The sequence below is a fragment of the Quercus lobata genome, chromosome 9, assembly GCF_001633185.2.
Source record: "Quercus lobata isolate SW786 chromosome 9, ValleyOak3.0 Primary Assembly, whole genome shotgun sequence".
NCBI classification, from domain to species: domain Eukaryota; kingdom Viridiplantae; phylum Streptophyta; class Magnoliopsida; order Fagales; family Fagaceae; genus Quercus; species Quercus lobata.
Window position 1 is genome coordinate 7,888,974 of NC_044912.1, and position 17,113 is coordinate 7,906,086.

Here is a 17,113-nt window from a genome sequence, read left to right on the forward strand (position 1 = left end):
GAATCCCAGTCCTTATATGTGTGCAGCTGAGCCCTACCTCCAAGATCCCCTTTGCTAATTGGAAATAGGCACTCCCTGAAGAAGAGGATGATTTTATGATTCCCACCATATATATTTTTCTAGCAATACATAATTAAAGTATTCCCTTCCTACCAGTGCAAGGCAACCTGACTTGTTAAAATTAACACTACAAAGAAAAGTGAAACATAGAAATCACCTGCCTGTACTTTAATTGCTGACAAACAACTTTTATGTGGGTTATTTTCCCCAATAAGGGATGTAAAATCCTATGCTTCTAATATAGGATCACTCTATACAAATCACCTTCGCAAAATTGAACTGAAGGAAAGGAAGCACAAGGGAGTTAAACCCCACACTGTGTTTCCTTCCACCCTACTAAACCAAAAACCAAATAAAATTAGACCACCTTGTTTATCCTATTCCTCAAATGTCTTTGAATTGCTTAAAAGATTTAGAGTTCATCATGCGAATCATCATCTTCTCCTCCATCTGATTCACTGCCAGGGGCTCCACCAGACCGCTGATAGACAGCAGTTATAATTGGATTGCAAACAGCCTCTACCTCTTTCAGCTTCTCCTCATAATCCTCTTTCTCAGCACTCTGATTGTCATCCAACCACTCAAGTGCCTCTTTAACTGCTGTCTCAATCTTCTCCTTCTCATCAGACTCTAACTTGTCTGCAAGTTTGTCCTTGTCATTGATCTGGTTCTTCATGTTGTAGATATAGGTTTCCAAGCTGTTTCGGGCATCAATCTTCTCCTTGACCTTCTTGTCTTCCTCGGCAAACTCCTCAGCCTCCTGCACCATCCGATCAATCTCCTCTTGACTCAGCCGACCCTTGTCATTGGTGATTGTGATCTTCTCTGATTTCCCTGAGGCCTTATCTTCAGCTTTCACGTTTAGAATACCATTGGCATCAACCTCAAATGTGACTTCAATCTGAGGTGTTCCTCTGCTCAAAGAAACAAGCCAATTCTAGTAAGTTAAAGCACACAAAACTTTGATAGAATGGAAGCAGATTTAAAAGGGGCATAGGAAAACAACCTTGGAGCTGGAGCAATTCCAGTCAAATCAAAATTCCCAAGCAGTCTGCAGTCTTTTGTGAGACTCCTTTCTCCTTCAAAAACCTGTTGGAGAGAACCAACTTGGCATCAGAACAGATGCAAAAGGAATTAATCAAACTTACACATAAAAGCCAGTTTGCACACTGACTTTCAAGATTAGTATGGAGATATGATTTCTTCCCATTCATTATGCTAACTAAACAGTAAACACTAATGCAAAAATATTTTGTACCTGGATAGTGACAGTTGTCTGCTGATCCTGGTAAGTTGTGAAGACTTGGGATTTCTTGCTTGGAATAACAGTGTTCCTAGGAATCAATTTTGTCATCACTCCACCAACAGTTTCGATACCAAGGGTAAGTGGGGCCACATCCAAGAGAAGGATATCTGAATACAATTTAACAGATAATAGAAGTCAGTGGACCAGCCATATTCCTAAAATATTCATGACTCGTAATTGCAAGGGAAAAGTACCTTTGGTTTCATCACCACCCTCTCCACTCAAAATGCCTCCTTGTACAGCAGCACCATAAGCAACAGCCTCATCTGGGTTCACACCCTTGTTGGGCTCCTTACCATCAAAAAAGTCCTTAAGAAGTTGCTGAACCTTTGGAATCCTGGTGCTTCCACCAACAAGTACAATTTCATCAATCTGGCGCTTCTCCAATCCAGCATCGTCCATGGCCTTCTTAACAGGTCCCATGGTCTTTCTGAATAAATCGTTGTTCAACTCTTCAAATCGAGCTCTGGTAAGTGGTTCAGAGAAATCCACACCATCAAAGAGGGATTCAATCTCCACACGAACCTGGTGCTGGCTGCTCAAGGCTCTTTTGGCACGCTCAGCTTCTCTCCTCAGCTTCCCAAGAGCTCTATTGTCCTTGCTGATATCCTTGCTGTGCTTCTTCTTAATCAATTTGATGAAATAATCCATAACTCTGTGATCAAAGTCCTCACCTATAAGAGAAATGAATGTGTGTTAAACTTCTTATCCTTTCCCAAATTAAATTGTTCTCTACCCAGCTCACAGAATCCACCATTCTTCTAATAGAAAGCAAAAGGCACAAGTAACATAGCATTAAGCATGCAGGGAAGTTACCTCCCAAATGAGTGTCTCCATTTGTGGCAAGAACCTCAAAAACACCGTTGTCAATTGTCAAAATACTAACATCAAATGTTCCACCTCCAAGGTCGAAGACAAGGATGTTCTTCTCACCACCCTTCTTGTCCAAACCATAGGCAATGGCTGCCGCAGTCGGTTCATTTATAATTCTTGCGACGTTCAGTCCAGCAATAACACCAGCATCCTTGGTAGCCTGCCTTTGGGCATCATTGAAGTAAGCTGTAGGGTTCATGAACTGAGTATATTAGTCAATCATATATTAATCATAGTTTGCTTCCTAGATCAACTTGGAATTTAAATCCAAAACAAGAAATTTCACTTTACCAGGAACTGTCACAACAGCATCCTTAATTTTCTTCCCAAGGAATGCCTCGGCTGTCTCCTTCATCTTTGTTAGAACCATAGCACTTATCTCCTCAGGACTAAAAACTTTAGTCTCCCCATCCTTGATCTTTACTTGTATGTAGGGTTTTCCATCCTTGTTCACAATCTTGTATGGAACAAGTTTCATGTCCTTCTGTACCTCCTTGTCATCAAACCTGCAAAAGGCACAATATAAACCCTTGAGGAGCACTATTCTCACACACATTTTATCTACAAGAGAGACAGACAGAGTGAAAGACACATTACTTTCTTCCGACAAGTCTTTTGACATCGAAGATGGTCCTCTCGGCATTGACAGGCCCCTGATTCTTAGCTGCCTCGCCGATCAATCTCTCACTATCAGTGAATGCAACCCATGAAGGGGTGATTCGGTTACCTTGGTCATTCGCTATGATTTCAACATGTCCATTCTTATAAACACCAACACAAGAGTAAGTTGTGCCAAGGTCTATCCCAATCACTGTTCCTAACTTGTTTGCCTCCTCTTTCGCAATAGAAAATGCGAATAAACTCCCTGTTAACAAAAAAATCAGAATTAATTACATCTCATTCCCCTGTCCTTTTGGAAAATTAATTAGATGATTCAACTAAAGTACAAATCTAGTAACACAAATTTTTTCACAACAACTAACTGATCAATACATTATAAAAAGTGAAATTATTCCAATCAAAACTTACCATCTTAGTAAGTCGAGAAAAATGTGAAATTTTTTAGTGCCCCTAACATGGCTTTTCAACTAAAGGGTGCAGAGTAAGGCACCAAATCATCAAACTCAATCAAATCAAATCATAATCAATTAATTAAAGCATCCCCAGCCATGAAAACAAGATAGATGCTATCCTAAACTAAGTAGCATTTTAGCTCAACCACTCAAAACCTTCGATCTATAATATTTAATCATCTCAAAACACATAAAATGAAAAAAGACCCAGTTTCAATTTCTAAGTGCATTCAAACAAATCACAATAAACATATGATTAATATAACAACAATTGATCTTCTTCCCTCTACAACAAATAAAGTATCACAAGTTTCAAACCAATACAAACATTTCCAACAGTAAATATATATACCATTGTACCAATAGTGTTAGTCTTCTTCTCTATCAAAATTTATGCTTTTATAACAAAAGACTCAAAATTTAATAGTAATATAACAACAGTTAGTCATCTTCTCCATCAAAATTTAAGCTTTTGGTTTTGGTTCTGAATAAAACATCATGAAAAATAAGACCCAAAAAACGAATTTTTCTTTCTTTCTCAGTTGCCCAAAGAAACAAGCTCTCAAACAAAGTACAAGAGGAAGTGAAAAAACACAAAGACTCACCAAACAAAACGATGCCCAGAAAGATCAGAGAAGCGCGTAGTCTAAACGCACTGTCCATCACGTAAAAGCTCCAACCTCCTTTAAATTTTCTTGTAGAACTACTTGAAAAATTGTATGTGACTATGTTGTTGTTTTTGTGTTTGTGAGTTCGAAGTTTATTTATATGGGACCTTCCGTAACTGTCGGGTCCGGCTGTGAGTTTGTGTTTTTCAGAGAGAGCGTCATTGGTGATGACGTGGACCAATGGAGTTCAAGCTTTGTGTTGTCAAGCCAATGAGATTTATATTTTGTGTTGGGATGATCCTGGCCCTTCATTTTCCCACGTCTTTGAGGTCTTCCTGGTCTTTGGTCAAAAACAATACAACGTTGACAAAAAGAGTGTCATTCACGGTTAGACTCACGTTATTATAAAATTATAATTATAATATGACAAAAGTTTTGCTACAAAATTGGGGTGTAACGTAAAATTACAATCTTATTCGATAGAATAAATATTATTACATATTTTAAAAATTTAATCGTTAAATTGTATTTTCTTTACGTTTTTAATATATTTATTAGTTAAATTTTGTGTCAATCAGATATTATTTATTATATGATGTAAACTTATATTTTATGCATAATTTTAAAATACAAAAACTTGAAATTTAAACAATTTATTGATGAGATTGCTACCGATCTTAGAAATTTTGCAACTCAATATCTTTTTATTAGAGGTGAATTTTGACAAATTTACTATTAGATTATATTTTCTTTTTATATCCTTTATACTTGCAAAATTTCTAAGATCAATAAATTGTTTAAATTTCAAGTTTTTATAGTTTAAAATTATGCATAAAATATAATCTTATATATCATATAGTAAATAATATCCAATTGGCACAAAATTTGACATGTGTATTAAGAGTGTAAAAAACATGCAATCCAATGATTAGATTCTCAAAATATGCAATAATGTTGATGATATTGAGTAAGGTTGTAACTTTAAGTTACAACCAATTTTGTAACTAAATTTTTTCCATTATAATAATAAAAATTTATCTTATTTTATGGAGAAATATTAATGGATGCCCTAAACCCTAAGGGCATTTGTTAATGAATCATTTTAGGAAAAGTTTTATAGGAAAAGAAAAGAAAAAAACAATTAAGGTATGTTCAGTAACTATTTTTTTCCCTTTATTTTCTATTTCTAAAAATAATTTTCTATTTTTAAGACTAAAAAACTTGTTTGGCAACCTAAAATAGACAAAAAAAAAAAAAAAAAAAAATTGTTCTGAAAACTTAATTCATGAAGGAATCTGAAAACTTGTAAAATGTTGTTTTAAGTTTCTAATTTTTAAAAGTCAATGAAAACACATATTTAATTTAATGAATCTGTCTCATTTAATGAGTTAGCATTAAAGTTCAAATCCTAGTAACAATATATTTTAGTATTTTCTATTTTTTTTTCAAAAAATATCTTTTTAATTTCAACTGACCAAACATGTTTTTAATTTCAAAAATATAAGAAAATTATTTTTTTATTTATATTCCTAAAAACAAGTTTTTGAAAATAGAAAACAAAAAACTGTTACCAAACATAACCTTAATATTTTGACAGATTTTTCTATTTCCCATAAAAATTATGTTAAAATTTTCCTAAAATAGTTTGTTAACAATTGCCCTAAGGGCACCGGTTAACATGACCTTATGTTATATATAAGAAAGATTTTTTTCAAAGCAAAAAAAAAAAAAAAAAAACTAAAAGTCACAGTAGATGAACAAACAATTTAAGTGAATAATGAAATTTTAAAATTTGATTGAAATATTAATTTAAATTTATTGAAACTTTGGTAAGAGATATTTATCTAGAGTATAATTAGCTTAATTAATAATAGAACTTTAAGTAGAGCACAGTTAAATTAATAAATTTGATGATGTATATGTGCTATGGTTTGTGAGGATACTTTTATTATACGAGTGGTATAAAGAGAGTGTATCCACTTATCATAAATGTTATTTATATAACTCAACTTTTATTATATAGTATTGTGGGGACCGTTCGATCAATAGGCCCATAGGGTTCAGAATTGATTCAGGATTGTTGGGCCCGTGGCCCATCCGAGGATGTGTATCCGTTTGAGGACGCCATACTCCTCGGCAGTATGCGTCCGAGGACAATCGGGACGTGGTCTTATTGCGACCAGATCTCAGAATTAGGTCACCGTAAAGGATAGAGTAACCGACTAAGGATGAAAGAGATAAGACAAACAAATATCTATAACTCCAGCTGCCTCCGCATTAATGACCTCTCAACCAACTCTCTGGCCGCATTAATGTGGAGGTGATACCTGAACAGTAAGGAAGCAGCCTTACAGCTGCCCATAGGAAGTTCCAAGAGGTGCCAGATGGGACAGAAAGAAATCCTCCGGACCCAACCTACACGTGTGCGGTAAGGATGGAACGCAAAGGGGAGTATATAAACTAAAAGAAAAGCATGAAGAAAGGGGATCGGAACAGAAAAAGGAAAGGAGAAAAAGACATAAACAGAAAAAGAAGAAAGTAAGAAGAGAGAAAAAGAATTGCACTAGTCACTAAAGAAAACGTTCGTTGTATCAACTTTAGACCTTTAACGTGCTTGAGAGTGAATCTTTTTAGGGGGGACCACAGTTAACCTAGTTCTTAACACCCACGCTCTACAAATCATATTGTCTGGGCCTTTTTACGTGCGAACCCACTACTGTTTAGGTTCGTTACAAAATCGTGTCCTTACAATTGGCGCCGTCTGTGGGAAGAGCTTGTGTTAGCTTGTACAACTTCTGATACAACGTTTTCGATGGAAAGAGTGGAACTACCTCATCCCACAGCAGGGCTGCATCAGGATGATGCCAACCTGCATCAGGCGGAGTCAAGGGGCTCTCAACATGATGGTCCTCGAAGGAGTCCCGAACGGAGGGAAGTCCGGGAGGGGAGTATACATACCACTCATACCACCAGGAGCCATACACGCTGGAAGAGTCACGTCTCCCACGCGAAACATGATGGGAATCTGCAACGTGAGATTGCGGACTTGAAGAGAGAGTTACGCCATGCATGACGGGAACGTTCCCCACCGTGCTCTGAACCATCATCCGGGGAGTCGAATGGAACTAGCTACAGGCGGAGGTCGAGGACTCCGCAAAGCGAGACTTTCTCCTATGAAGAGGAACGTCACCATAGGCGTAGGCGTAGAAGTCCAACTAGCAGGGGCTTGGGAAACGATGCCATGAATAAAACCCTGAGTCAAATTTCCAAGTCACCCTTTACAAGAAGCATAGATGATGCTACACATCCTCGGCGGTTCAATCAACCTACATTCTCTCTGTATGATGGCCATTCGGATCCGGTGGAACATGTAAGCTATTACAGCCAGAAGATGGCTATTCATTCCAGGGATGATGCTCTGATGTGCAAGATTTTTCCATCGAGTTTGGGTCCAACGGCGATGAGGTGGTTCAATGGCTTAAGGGCCAATTCTGTTGGATCTTTCAAAACACTGACCTAGGCTTTTGGTGCTCGCTTTATTACATGCAGTCGGACTCCTTTGCCTCTGGGATCCTTGTTGACTTTGTCTATGCGAGAGGGCGAGACTCTCAAGAGCTATTCGGATAGGTACTGGGAAATGTTTAACGAAATAGGGGGGAAGAATGACCCTGTGGCTATAACCACTTTCAAAGCCGGTCTCCCAGCTGATCACGACTTGAGGAAATCCTTGACGGGTAAACCTGTCAGCAGTGTGCGCCAGCTGATGGACAGAATAGAGAAGTACAAAAAGATAGAGGAAGATCAACTTCAGGGGAAAGGAAAGGCCAAGGTGATCCCTCAGGAGAGGAGGGATTTCAGGTCGGATCGTTATAATAATAGTCGACCAAGAAGGGACTTTGTTGGGCAGTCGGGCTCGGCGGACGCCCAGGTTATTAATGCAGTATTTCGGGAGCCTGTTCAGCAGGTTTTGGAGAAGATAAAAAACGAGCCATTCTTCAAATGGCCGAACAAGATGGCGGGAGAGCCTGGAAAACGCAACCCGAATTTGTATTGCCATTACCATCAGGACCATGGGCACACGACAGACAACTGCAGGAATTTATGGGACCACTTGGAGCAGTTGGTCCGGGAAGGGAAATTAAAGCAACTCTTGCATCACTCCAGCGGAAGGGCGAGCCAAGCAGGTTCCGAGGTGCGTGGAGATGCTTCATCAAGGCTCCCCCTGGGTACGATTAACGTCATCTTTGCGGCCCCGGGAAGGACTGGATCTTGCCCCTCGAGAGTGTTGTCGGTGTCCCGATCCCTGGCCGAGGATCGTTCTCAAGCATTGAAGAGAGCCAAGAGGCGTGTCCCCTTGATTTTGGGTTTTTCAGACGAAGATCTGGTTGGGACCATACAACCCCATGAGGATGCCTTGGTGGTAACATTGAGGATTAGTGGGTACGATGTCCGAAGAGTGATGGTTGATCAGGGAAGCGCAGCGAATGTGATGTATCCAGATTTGTACAAGGGGCTAGGTTTGAAACCAGGGGACTTGACAACCTATAATTCCCCTCTAGTCAGTTTTGAGGGAAGGTTGGTCATTCCTATGGGACTAATCAGGCTGCCCGTGCAGTCAGGCACGGAGGTGGTGGAGGTAGATTTTATTGTCGTAGATGTTTTTTCTCCGTATACGGCTATTTTGGGCAGACCTTGGCTTCACACACTTAAAGCAGTTTCATCCACCCTACATCAGAAGGTGAAGTACCCATCCGGATACCAAGTACTGAAGATAGTAGGGAGCCAAGCGGCTGCTCGGCAATGCCAAGTAGCGGCTATTCAGCATCGGCCAGAGGCAGAAACCTCGGCTATCGCCGATAATGAGTCATAGCAATTAAAGTCCCCAGCATCAGGTTTAGACGTACCAACCAATGGGGTAGAGTGTGAAGATCTGGAAAAGGTAATTGTTGCTGATGATCCAGAAAAATTCTTCCGGGTTGGGACCAAGTTGCCTTTGCAAGAGAAAGCGAGTTTGCTGGAGTTCCTCCGAGCCAATGTGGACGTTTTTGCATGGGACCCGTACGAAGCCCCAGGAGTAGACCCAAATTTCATTTGTCACCGGTTCAACGTGAACCCTGCCGTTGTCCCCAGGAGGCAACCTCCTCGGCGACCATCAAAGGAGCATGCCGAGGCAGTTAGAAGCGAAGTTGCCAAGCTAAAACAGGCTGTGGTTATCAAGGAAGTCTTTTACCCTCAATGGTTGGCCAATACGGTGGTAGTAAAGAAGAAAACTGGGAAATGGCGGGTGTGCATGGACTTCATGGATCTTAATAAGGCCTGTCCCAAGGATCCATTTCCTATGCCGAAGATTGACCAATTGGTGGATGCGACCGTGGGCCATCCTAGGATGAGTTTCTTGGATGCCTTTCAAGGGTATCACCAAATACCGCTGGCCGCCGACGATCAAGAAAAGACCGCTTTCGTGACTCCGGTTGGGAACTACCATTACAAGGTGATGCCTTTCGGTTTGAAAAATGCTGGATCTACCTACCAACGCATGATGACGAAAATGTTTGAGCCACAACTGGGCAGAAGTATTGAAGTTTATATAGATGACATGGTTGTGAAAAGTAAAGTAGTGACTAAACATGTAGGGGACCTCACTAGCATCTTCGGGATACTGAGAGAACATAAGTTGCGCCTGAATACTTCGAAGTGCTCCTTTGGTGTAGGATCCGGGAAATTCTTGGGGTACATGGTAACCCATAGAGGAATTGAGGTGAATCCAGACCAGATTAGGGCCATTAACGATTTGCAAGCGCCTCGGAATCCAAAAGAGGTGCAGAAGCTGACTGGGATGACTGCTGCATTGAACCGGTTCATCTCCAGGTCGGCTGAAAGGTGTCGTCCTTTTTTCCGCCTGTTACATAAGTGGCAAGGATTCGAATGGACCGAGGAGTGCGCTGAGGTGTTCCAGCAGTTGAAAGACTATTTGTCCAAACCGCCGATCATGTCTAGCCCTGAAGTGGATGAGGTGTTGTATGCCTATTTGGCGGTGGCTCCGCACGCAGTCAGTTTCGTCTTGATGCGAGAAGACAATGGCGTCCAGAGGCCAGTTTATTATGTAAGTAAATCCCTCCATGAAGCTGAGGTGAGATATCTGTCATTAGAGAAAGCTATACTGGCGGTGGTCTATGCAACACGTAAACTTCCACACTATTTTCAAGCTCACACTGTGGTTATTTTGACTCAATTGCCTCTTAAGTCCATACTTAGAAGTGCTGACTACACCGGCAAAATTGCCAAGTAGGGTACGATTCTGGGTGTTTTTGACATCAAATACATGCCCCGCACCTCTGTAAAGGGTCAAGTTCTCGCCAATCTGGTAGCTGAATTCGCTGAGTGCCCTGAGGAAATTAGTAGGAATCAAAATCACATGGGTGAAAAATCGGTTGGCGTGATATCCGCACAAGGAGGGTCTGTATGGAAAGTATACGTGGATGGGGCCGCAAACCAACGGGGAGCTGGATTGGGATTGGTTTTGATATCCCCCGAAGAGGTCATCATCGAGAAGTCGCTAAGACTAGGGTTCTCGGCTACTAACAATGAATCAGAGTACGAAACTTTGATAATGGGAATGAGCATGGTCCATAAAATGGGTGGAAAGGCGGTGAAACTGTTCTCGGACTCGAGGATGGTCATTGGCCAGGTGACCGGAGAGTTGGAGGCCAGAGACCCAAGGATGCAAGGGTATCTGGACCGGGTTAGGCGTATGTGAACTGAGTTCGAATCTTTCGACGTATTACATATTCCACGAGGTGAAAATACCCACGCTGACTCCTTGGCGACCCTTGCCACCTCCTCAATACGAAATTTCCCTCGGGTGATTATCGTCGAAGACTTGCGTACTCCCACTTCACCAGAAAAGGAGGTTTGCCAAGTCCGTCAAGTTAGTTTGTCGCCAAGCTGGATGGACCCTATATTAAAATTTCTTGAAAGTGACATATTGCCCGAGGATAAGGTGGAAGCTGAGAAAATACGAAGGAGAGCTCCTCGGTACTGGTTATCCGAGGATAAAAAGCTGTACAGATGGTCCTTCTATAGGCCATACTTGCTCTGCGTGCCTCCTGAGACAGCAGAATCAATCCTGGAAGAGTTGCATGAGGGCATTTGTGGAAGCCATACAAGAGGAAGGTCTCTATCATGCCGAGCACTAATGCAAGGTTATTGGTGGCCGAATATGCAGAGAGAAACGCAGGAGTACGTTAAGCAATGCAATCAGTGTCAAAGATATGCTCCGAATATCTACCAACCGGGAGGAGTTTTTAACCCTCTCTCAAGCCCTTGGCCTTTTGCGCAATGGGGGCTGGACATTGTTGGGCCTTTTCCTAAAGCCATAGGAAACAAGAAGTACCTGCTGGTCGACACAGACTACTTTACTAAATGGGTTGAAGCTGAACCCTTGGCGAACATCCGGGACGTAGATGTGAAGAAGTTTGTCTGGAAGAACATTGTTACGCGATTTGGAATCCCACGAGCTCTTGTTTCGAACAACGGGCTCCAATTCGATAGCAATGCCTTTAGAAAATATTGTTCAGAACTGGGAATAAGGAACAGATATTCCACTCCAGCTTATCCGCAAGGTAATGGGCAGGCTGAAACTGTTAACAAAATCATCGTCAATGGGCTTAAGAAGAGACTGGATGATGCGAAAGGAAAATGGGTGGAAGAACTGCCACATGTGCTTTTGACGTATCGGACAACACCCCGACGTTCGATGGGAGAAACTCCCTTCTCCATGACCTATGGGGCCGAGGCCGTCATTCCCCTGGAAACCGGATTCCCAACATTAAAGACCAGTGCATTCTCTTCGAGTAATAATGATGCGATGTTGGGAAAAAGTTTAGACCTGATTGAAGAACGAAGGAAGAGCGCGATGGTTCGACTAGCTTACTACCAACACAAACTCAAGCGGGGCTATGATATCAATGTGAGGATGAGGCTGTTAGCCATAGGAGATCTAGTGCTGAGAAAAGTCCTGGGGGCCACTAAGAATCCAAATTGGGGAAAACTGGGACCCAACTGGGAGGGGCCATATCGGATTACTTCTGTAGCAGGAATAGGGGCTTACTATCTAGAGGACCTAGATGAAAAACCTGTACTCCATCCGTGGAATGTAAATAATCTCAAAAGGTATTATTATTAGTAAAGAAGTTTCAATTCAAATATTCTCTTTTAACTTACGTCAATTATGCATCCTGTAAAATCTTGCATCCTATCATTCATACTGAATTGTTAAACAGAAACTAAGTTATGCCAGGTCCTCGGATCGCAAACCTAGTGGAAATTAACATCCTATCATACTGAATTGTTAAACAGAAACTAAGTTATGCCAGGTCCTCGGATCGCAAACCTAGTGGAAATTAACATCCTATCATACTGAATTGTTAAACAGAAACTAAGTTATGCCAGGTCCTCGGATCGCAAACCTAGTGGAAATTAACATCCTATCATTCATACTGAATTGTTAAACAGAAACTAAATTATGCCAGGTCCTCGGATCGCAAACTTAGTGGAAATTAACATCTTGTGATATATATTAAAACGTGGAACAAAGGCTAAGTTATGCCAGATCCTCGGACCGCAAACTCGGAAGAAATTGACCTTCTAAGTGGCGTATTGAATTATTAAATGATAATAGAGTTGTGATGAGTTTTCTAAATCATAAACTTGACGAAAATAAATGCCCTATGAACATTCATTAAGGAGTCAGAAAGAGAGATCTTCGGACGCAAGATTGGCGTACAATGAAAAAGGTGGTTGAAATGAACCCATACAAAATTACGACGACAAAGTAAATGAGTGTAAAGATAACATGGAGCCGTCAAAACGATAAGAAAGTAAGCGAAAAAGTCCTCTATTAAGTGTCTATTTAGAGTTACAAAACAATTTCTACTTTTTTACTTTCAATTGGATCTGCGGGGTCTGGCTGGAGGGTAGGTTTGCCTCCGAGGTTGCGATTCCATCTTTGGTTTTGGTAATGCCCCCAGTTGGTAGAACTGTGGAGTCCAATTCCTGTTGAAAACCCTGTGAGGCCGTCTCTGCCTCCGAAGCAGTGGTGGATTTGTTTGGGGAAGCTCCTAGAGGGGCTAGTCCCGCTTCAAACAATCCCGATTGGCCGCGAGGAGGGGAATTGCGAGGCAAAACCTCCCCGTTAAGGTTAATAACTTGAGGAGGAGTATCAGCCTGATAGGGTTGAGGAGCTGAGGGGCGTATCGTTTCGGGATAATATACGTACTCTGGCCTACGTAGCTCAGATGAGGCTTCAACCCCAGCACGGTTAAGAGCCTCACTCCAGGTTCTCGCACAGTAGATGCGGCACACCTCCGGAACCTCGGCTCTTAAAGATTTCTCAGTTTCAGCTATCCCAATTTCGTAGCCCCTCTGCTCGGCTTCATTCATTGCCTGTTCGAAGTTGATTCTCGCTTTCTCGGCTTGTTCTTTGAGCTTTTCAGCTTGCTCCCTTAGTTTCTGAGTTTCCTCTAGATGCTTCTTAAGAACAAGAACTTGCTCCTGAGTCTTCTTCAGCTCGGCATTCGCCTCGCGCAGAAGCTTTGCTTGTTCCTCGGCCTGCTTTTGGTAGCCTTCTGATGTCGATTCAGCACTCTTGCGAGCTTCTTCTTCGACCTGTAGTTTTTTCCTTGTGTCGACTAAATCCTGTTCAGATTTGGACAAGGTCTGTACAGTCATTACCCTTCTTTTCCTTTCACCATCTAGTTGATTGGAGCAAGCATTGAGCATTTCATTTAGCTTGAAAGTATTTTGGATGATCTGTAAAAAAATGGGGGGGGAGTTAGCATTATAGTCAATGAAAAGTGCGCATTAGGGAGTAACAGTTATAAAATGAAATAGTGTAAAAGACAGCTTCTCACCATGCCCAAGTATCGTTTGTTGTCAAGGATGATTTGATTCTTCCTCATATTTTTTATCTCAGCCATATCTTTTGGGAGCAGTAAGGCCTCCTCTATGGCCGAGGCTACATGACACCCAATGCCGCCGTTAAAGTCCCTTATAGAGGCATCGTCTCGCAGGGGCTCCCCATCGAGCATAGGAGCTGGCAGCCACGCTTGTGACTCAAGATGTGGGGAATCAGATTTCTCTTGGCCCCGAGTAGCGGGGTGCTTAGTTTTCTGCTGCTTTGCAGCTCGTTGGACATCCTCCTCTCGAGTGGGATGAGACTTGCTCGCGTCTGCCACCTCCTTGCCCTTCTGTTCCCTGCGTTTTTTCTGCTCGGCAGCGCTGGGCGGCGCTGGTTGTGGAGATGATCGAGGAGGGTGGCGAGGAGCTGGAGGAGGAGACCTGGCTGGAAGAGATGAAGCCTGGGATGGTATTGTTTTGGCAGGTGCAGACTTCCCCGGTTGACCTCCATCAGCTCCATCAAGCTTTTCTGGGGTTTCCTTTGTATTCCTATCTCGTCAAGATTTTCCTCGGGGCTTGTGGGCTAATCAAAAATCCCGAAATCTTCCGAGGATTCAGATACTGTTACAACGGTTTCCTCGTCTTTTCCCTTTTTCCTTCCCCTATTGGTTCCCTTTTTCTTAAGGGAAGGTAAAGGTGTAGAAGGTCCCGCCGAGACGCTGGCCACGAAAAGAGGCTCTGTGCGAGGTGTGTATTTGGGAAATGGAATACCCTCTGGAACGATAAACCCTTCGTAGGCAACACTGATACGGTGAAGCCGAGAATCACGTGCTTTAATCACGCACTTCGGCGCCTGAAAGCCAAAAGAAAGGGGGGTATAGCCAAGAATTAAATGTGCTATCCGGAGCTGACCATCAGCCTCGTTCACATATATTTCAGCTTTCAATAACCTGTCTAGGCTCGCTTTATTGACTAATCTGAGATTGGGCTTCGTGTAGCGTCTATCTGCAAAGTCGTTGATTCTAAAGTTAAGGTCGTAAGACACGAAAATAATAAAGATAAGTAAAATGTGTTCGCGAGCTAAATAGTATAGGTCTATAACTTCGCACCCACCTGGTGTTCCCTCTACTGTCGGGCAAGGTAGACCATCATGCCATTCCCCAGAAAAAATAAGGAAATCCTTTTTTAGGTTCTTATTTGAAGTGGGGAGACACTGAATTAGCCTTACTTCAGGATATCTCGACTTGAGATAATAGCCCTGGTCAGCTAGGCGGTGAAGGTTGTACACCCAATTCACGTCATGATGGGTTAGCTTTAGATCCATTCTCTGGTTCAGAGCATCTACGCTTCCCAGGACCCTAAACATATTGGGAGCACATTGGGTGGGGGATAGCCTAAAGAAGTTGAGGTAACCCCTAGTGATACTACCCATGGGGATAGTCATCCCGCCCTCAATAAAGGCGATCATGGGGATAACTACTTCCCCAGTTTGCCTGACATCAACCCACTGCCCTTGGGCTGCATACCTCATCCCTACCGTTGGGGGGATATTGTACTTAGAGCGGAAGTTTCTAATACCCTCCTCGGATTCAACGAGACATCGAAAGGGATTCTTCTGTTTCCCCATTTTTCTAAAAAACTTAGTATAAAAGACCTTTTGGCTTTAAACAAAAGTGGTAAAAACTTCAAGAGGACTTACAGGTTCAAAGGAAGGACCTCGGACAACGTACGATTATTTGTAGTCGCCAGGAGAATAGCGAAGACTGGAAGAAGGCAGATTCAATGTATAAGCTCTGAAACCACGTAATCATCGAAGGTCAAGTGCAGGTTTAATGAGGGAGCGCCTTTATAGTCATGTGAGGATTGTGAGCGGTGAAATTCCCGCTCACAAAACAAGGGAAGCCCCCTACCGTCTGATTTAGATCCCACCATCGAACGTGGGAGATAAGGGGGTTGTCAGAATTTAATGCAGCCAAAATCGGGGTGCTGAAGCGTCAGGGGCATGCCCCAAAATACGCACAAGTGCAGGCTTATGACGTCAAAATCCACCTTCTCTCCCGAGGAGTCGAAAAGTAGGATTTTGAAGGGCTATTGTGGGGACCGTTTGATCAATAGGCCCATAGGGTTCAGAATTGATTCAGGATTGTTGGGCCCGTGGCCCATTCGAGGATGTGTATCCGTCCGAGGACACCATACTCCTCGGCAGTATGCGTCCGAGGACGATCGGAACGTGGTCTTATTGCGACCAGATCTCAGAATTAGGTCACCGTAAAGGATAGAGTAACCGACTAAGGATGAACGAGATAAGACAAACAAATATCTATAACTCCAGTTGCCTCCGCATTAATGACCTCTCAACCAACTCTCTGGCCACATTAATGTGGAAGTGATACCTGAACAGTAAGGAAGCAGCCTTACAGCTGCCCATAGGAAGTTCCAGGAGGTGCCAGATGGGACAGAAAGAAATCCTCCGGACCCAACCTACACGTGTGCGGTAAGGATGGAACGCAAAGGGGAGTATATAAACTAAAAGAAGAGCATGAAGAAAGGGGATCGGAACAGAAAAAGGAAAGGAGAAAAAGACATAAACAGAAAAAGAAGAAAGTAAGAGGAGAGAAAAATAATTGCACTGGTCACTAAAGAAAACGTTCGTTGTATCAACTTTAGATCTTTAACGTGCTTGAGAGTGAATCTTTTTAGGGGGGCCCACAGTTAACCTAGTTCTTAACACCCACGTTCTACAAATCATATTGTCTGGGCCTTTTTACGTGCGAACCCACTACTGTTTAGGTTCGTTACAAAATCGTGTCCTTACAAGTATAATATTAGTAATATGTCTATGGATTAATTAAAATTTATATGTAAATAAAATTAAATATTTTACTAAATATTTTTTATGCCATTAGTAAAATATTTTGGGTTAATACGACACAAAAAGTACAATTTTTTTCCCTCTTAAAGCCATTGGGTTATGGAGTTCAAAATTAAGTGCCTTTTCCTATAGAAATTTGGGTTAATAATTCGCATAAATTATCTAACATCACGTATCTTTTGCTTTGATTTGGTTTGTTTTCTTTCACCCTGATGATGCACAAAATCCTATACTAAATCATTGACTCCACATATGTCTTTACATAGGTTTCTTACCCATTTTTTAATAGATGTGATATAATTTGAATTTATACCTCTTATTCTTTGGGGAAAGAGAAAGGTTATGATAGATTGACAATTAACATTAAATTTAATCATTTTATTATGAACAATAGTTTTATTGACATGATGTTAGAGCATCATCT

General features: G+C 41.9%; 1 protein-coding gene across 1 annotated transcript; it reads right to left on the reverse strand.

Moving 5' to 3' along the window:
- Positions 1-195: 195 nt before the first annotated feature.
- Positions 196-4,062, reverse strand: LOC115960008 (luminal-binding protein 5-like). Its single transcript, XM_031078704.1, has 8 exons — positions 3,918-4,062; positions 2,837-3,104; positions 2,531-2,745; positions 2,183-2,425; positions 1,561-2,040; positions 1,319-1,473; positions 1,067-1,149; positions 196-974 (listed from the first exon to the last, which is right to left on the reverse strand). The coding sequence occupies exons 1-8, from the start codon at positions 3,973-3,975 to the stop codon at positions 473-475; spliced, it is 2,004 nt and encodes a 667-aa protein (XP_030934564.1). The 5' UTR covers positions 3,976-4,062; the 3' UTR covers positions 196-472.
- Positions 4,063-17,113: the final 13,051 nt, after the last annotated feature.

Bases quoted from the DNA above. Each gene is read 5' to 3' on its own strand.
- LOC115960008 (XM_031078704.1), bottom strand. From the start codon at position 3,975: ATGGACAGTGCGTTTAGACTACGCGCTTCTCTGATCTTTCTGGGCATC. The intron at 2,041-2,182 runs GTAACTTCCCTG...TTTCTCTTATAG, and splicing joins TGGAGACACTCATTTGGGAG to GTGAGGACTTTGATCACAGA. The intron at 975-1,066 runs GTTGTTTTCCTA...TTCTTTGAGCAG, and splicing joins GGAATTGCTCCAGCTCCAAG to AGGAACACCTCAGATTGAAG.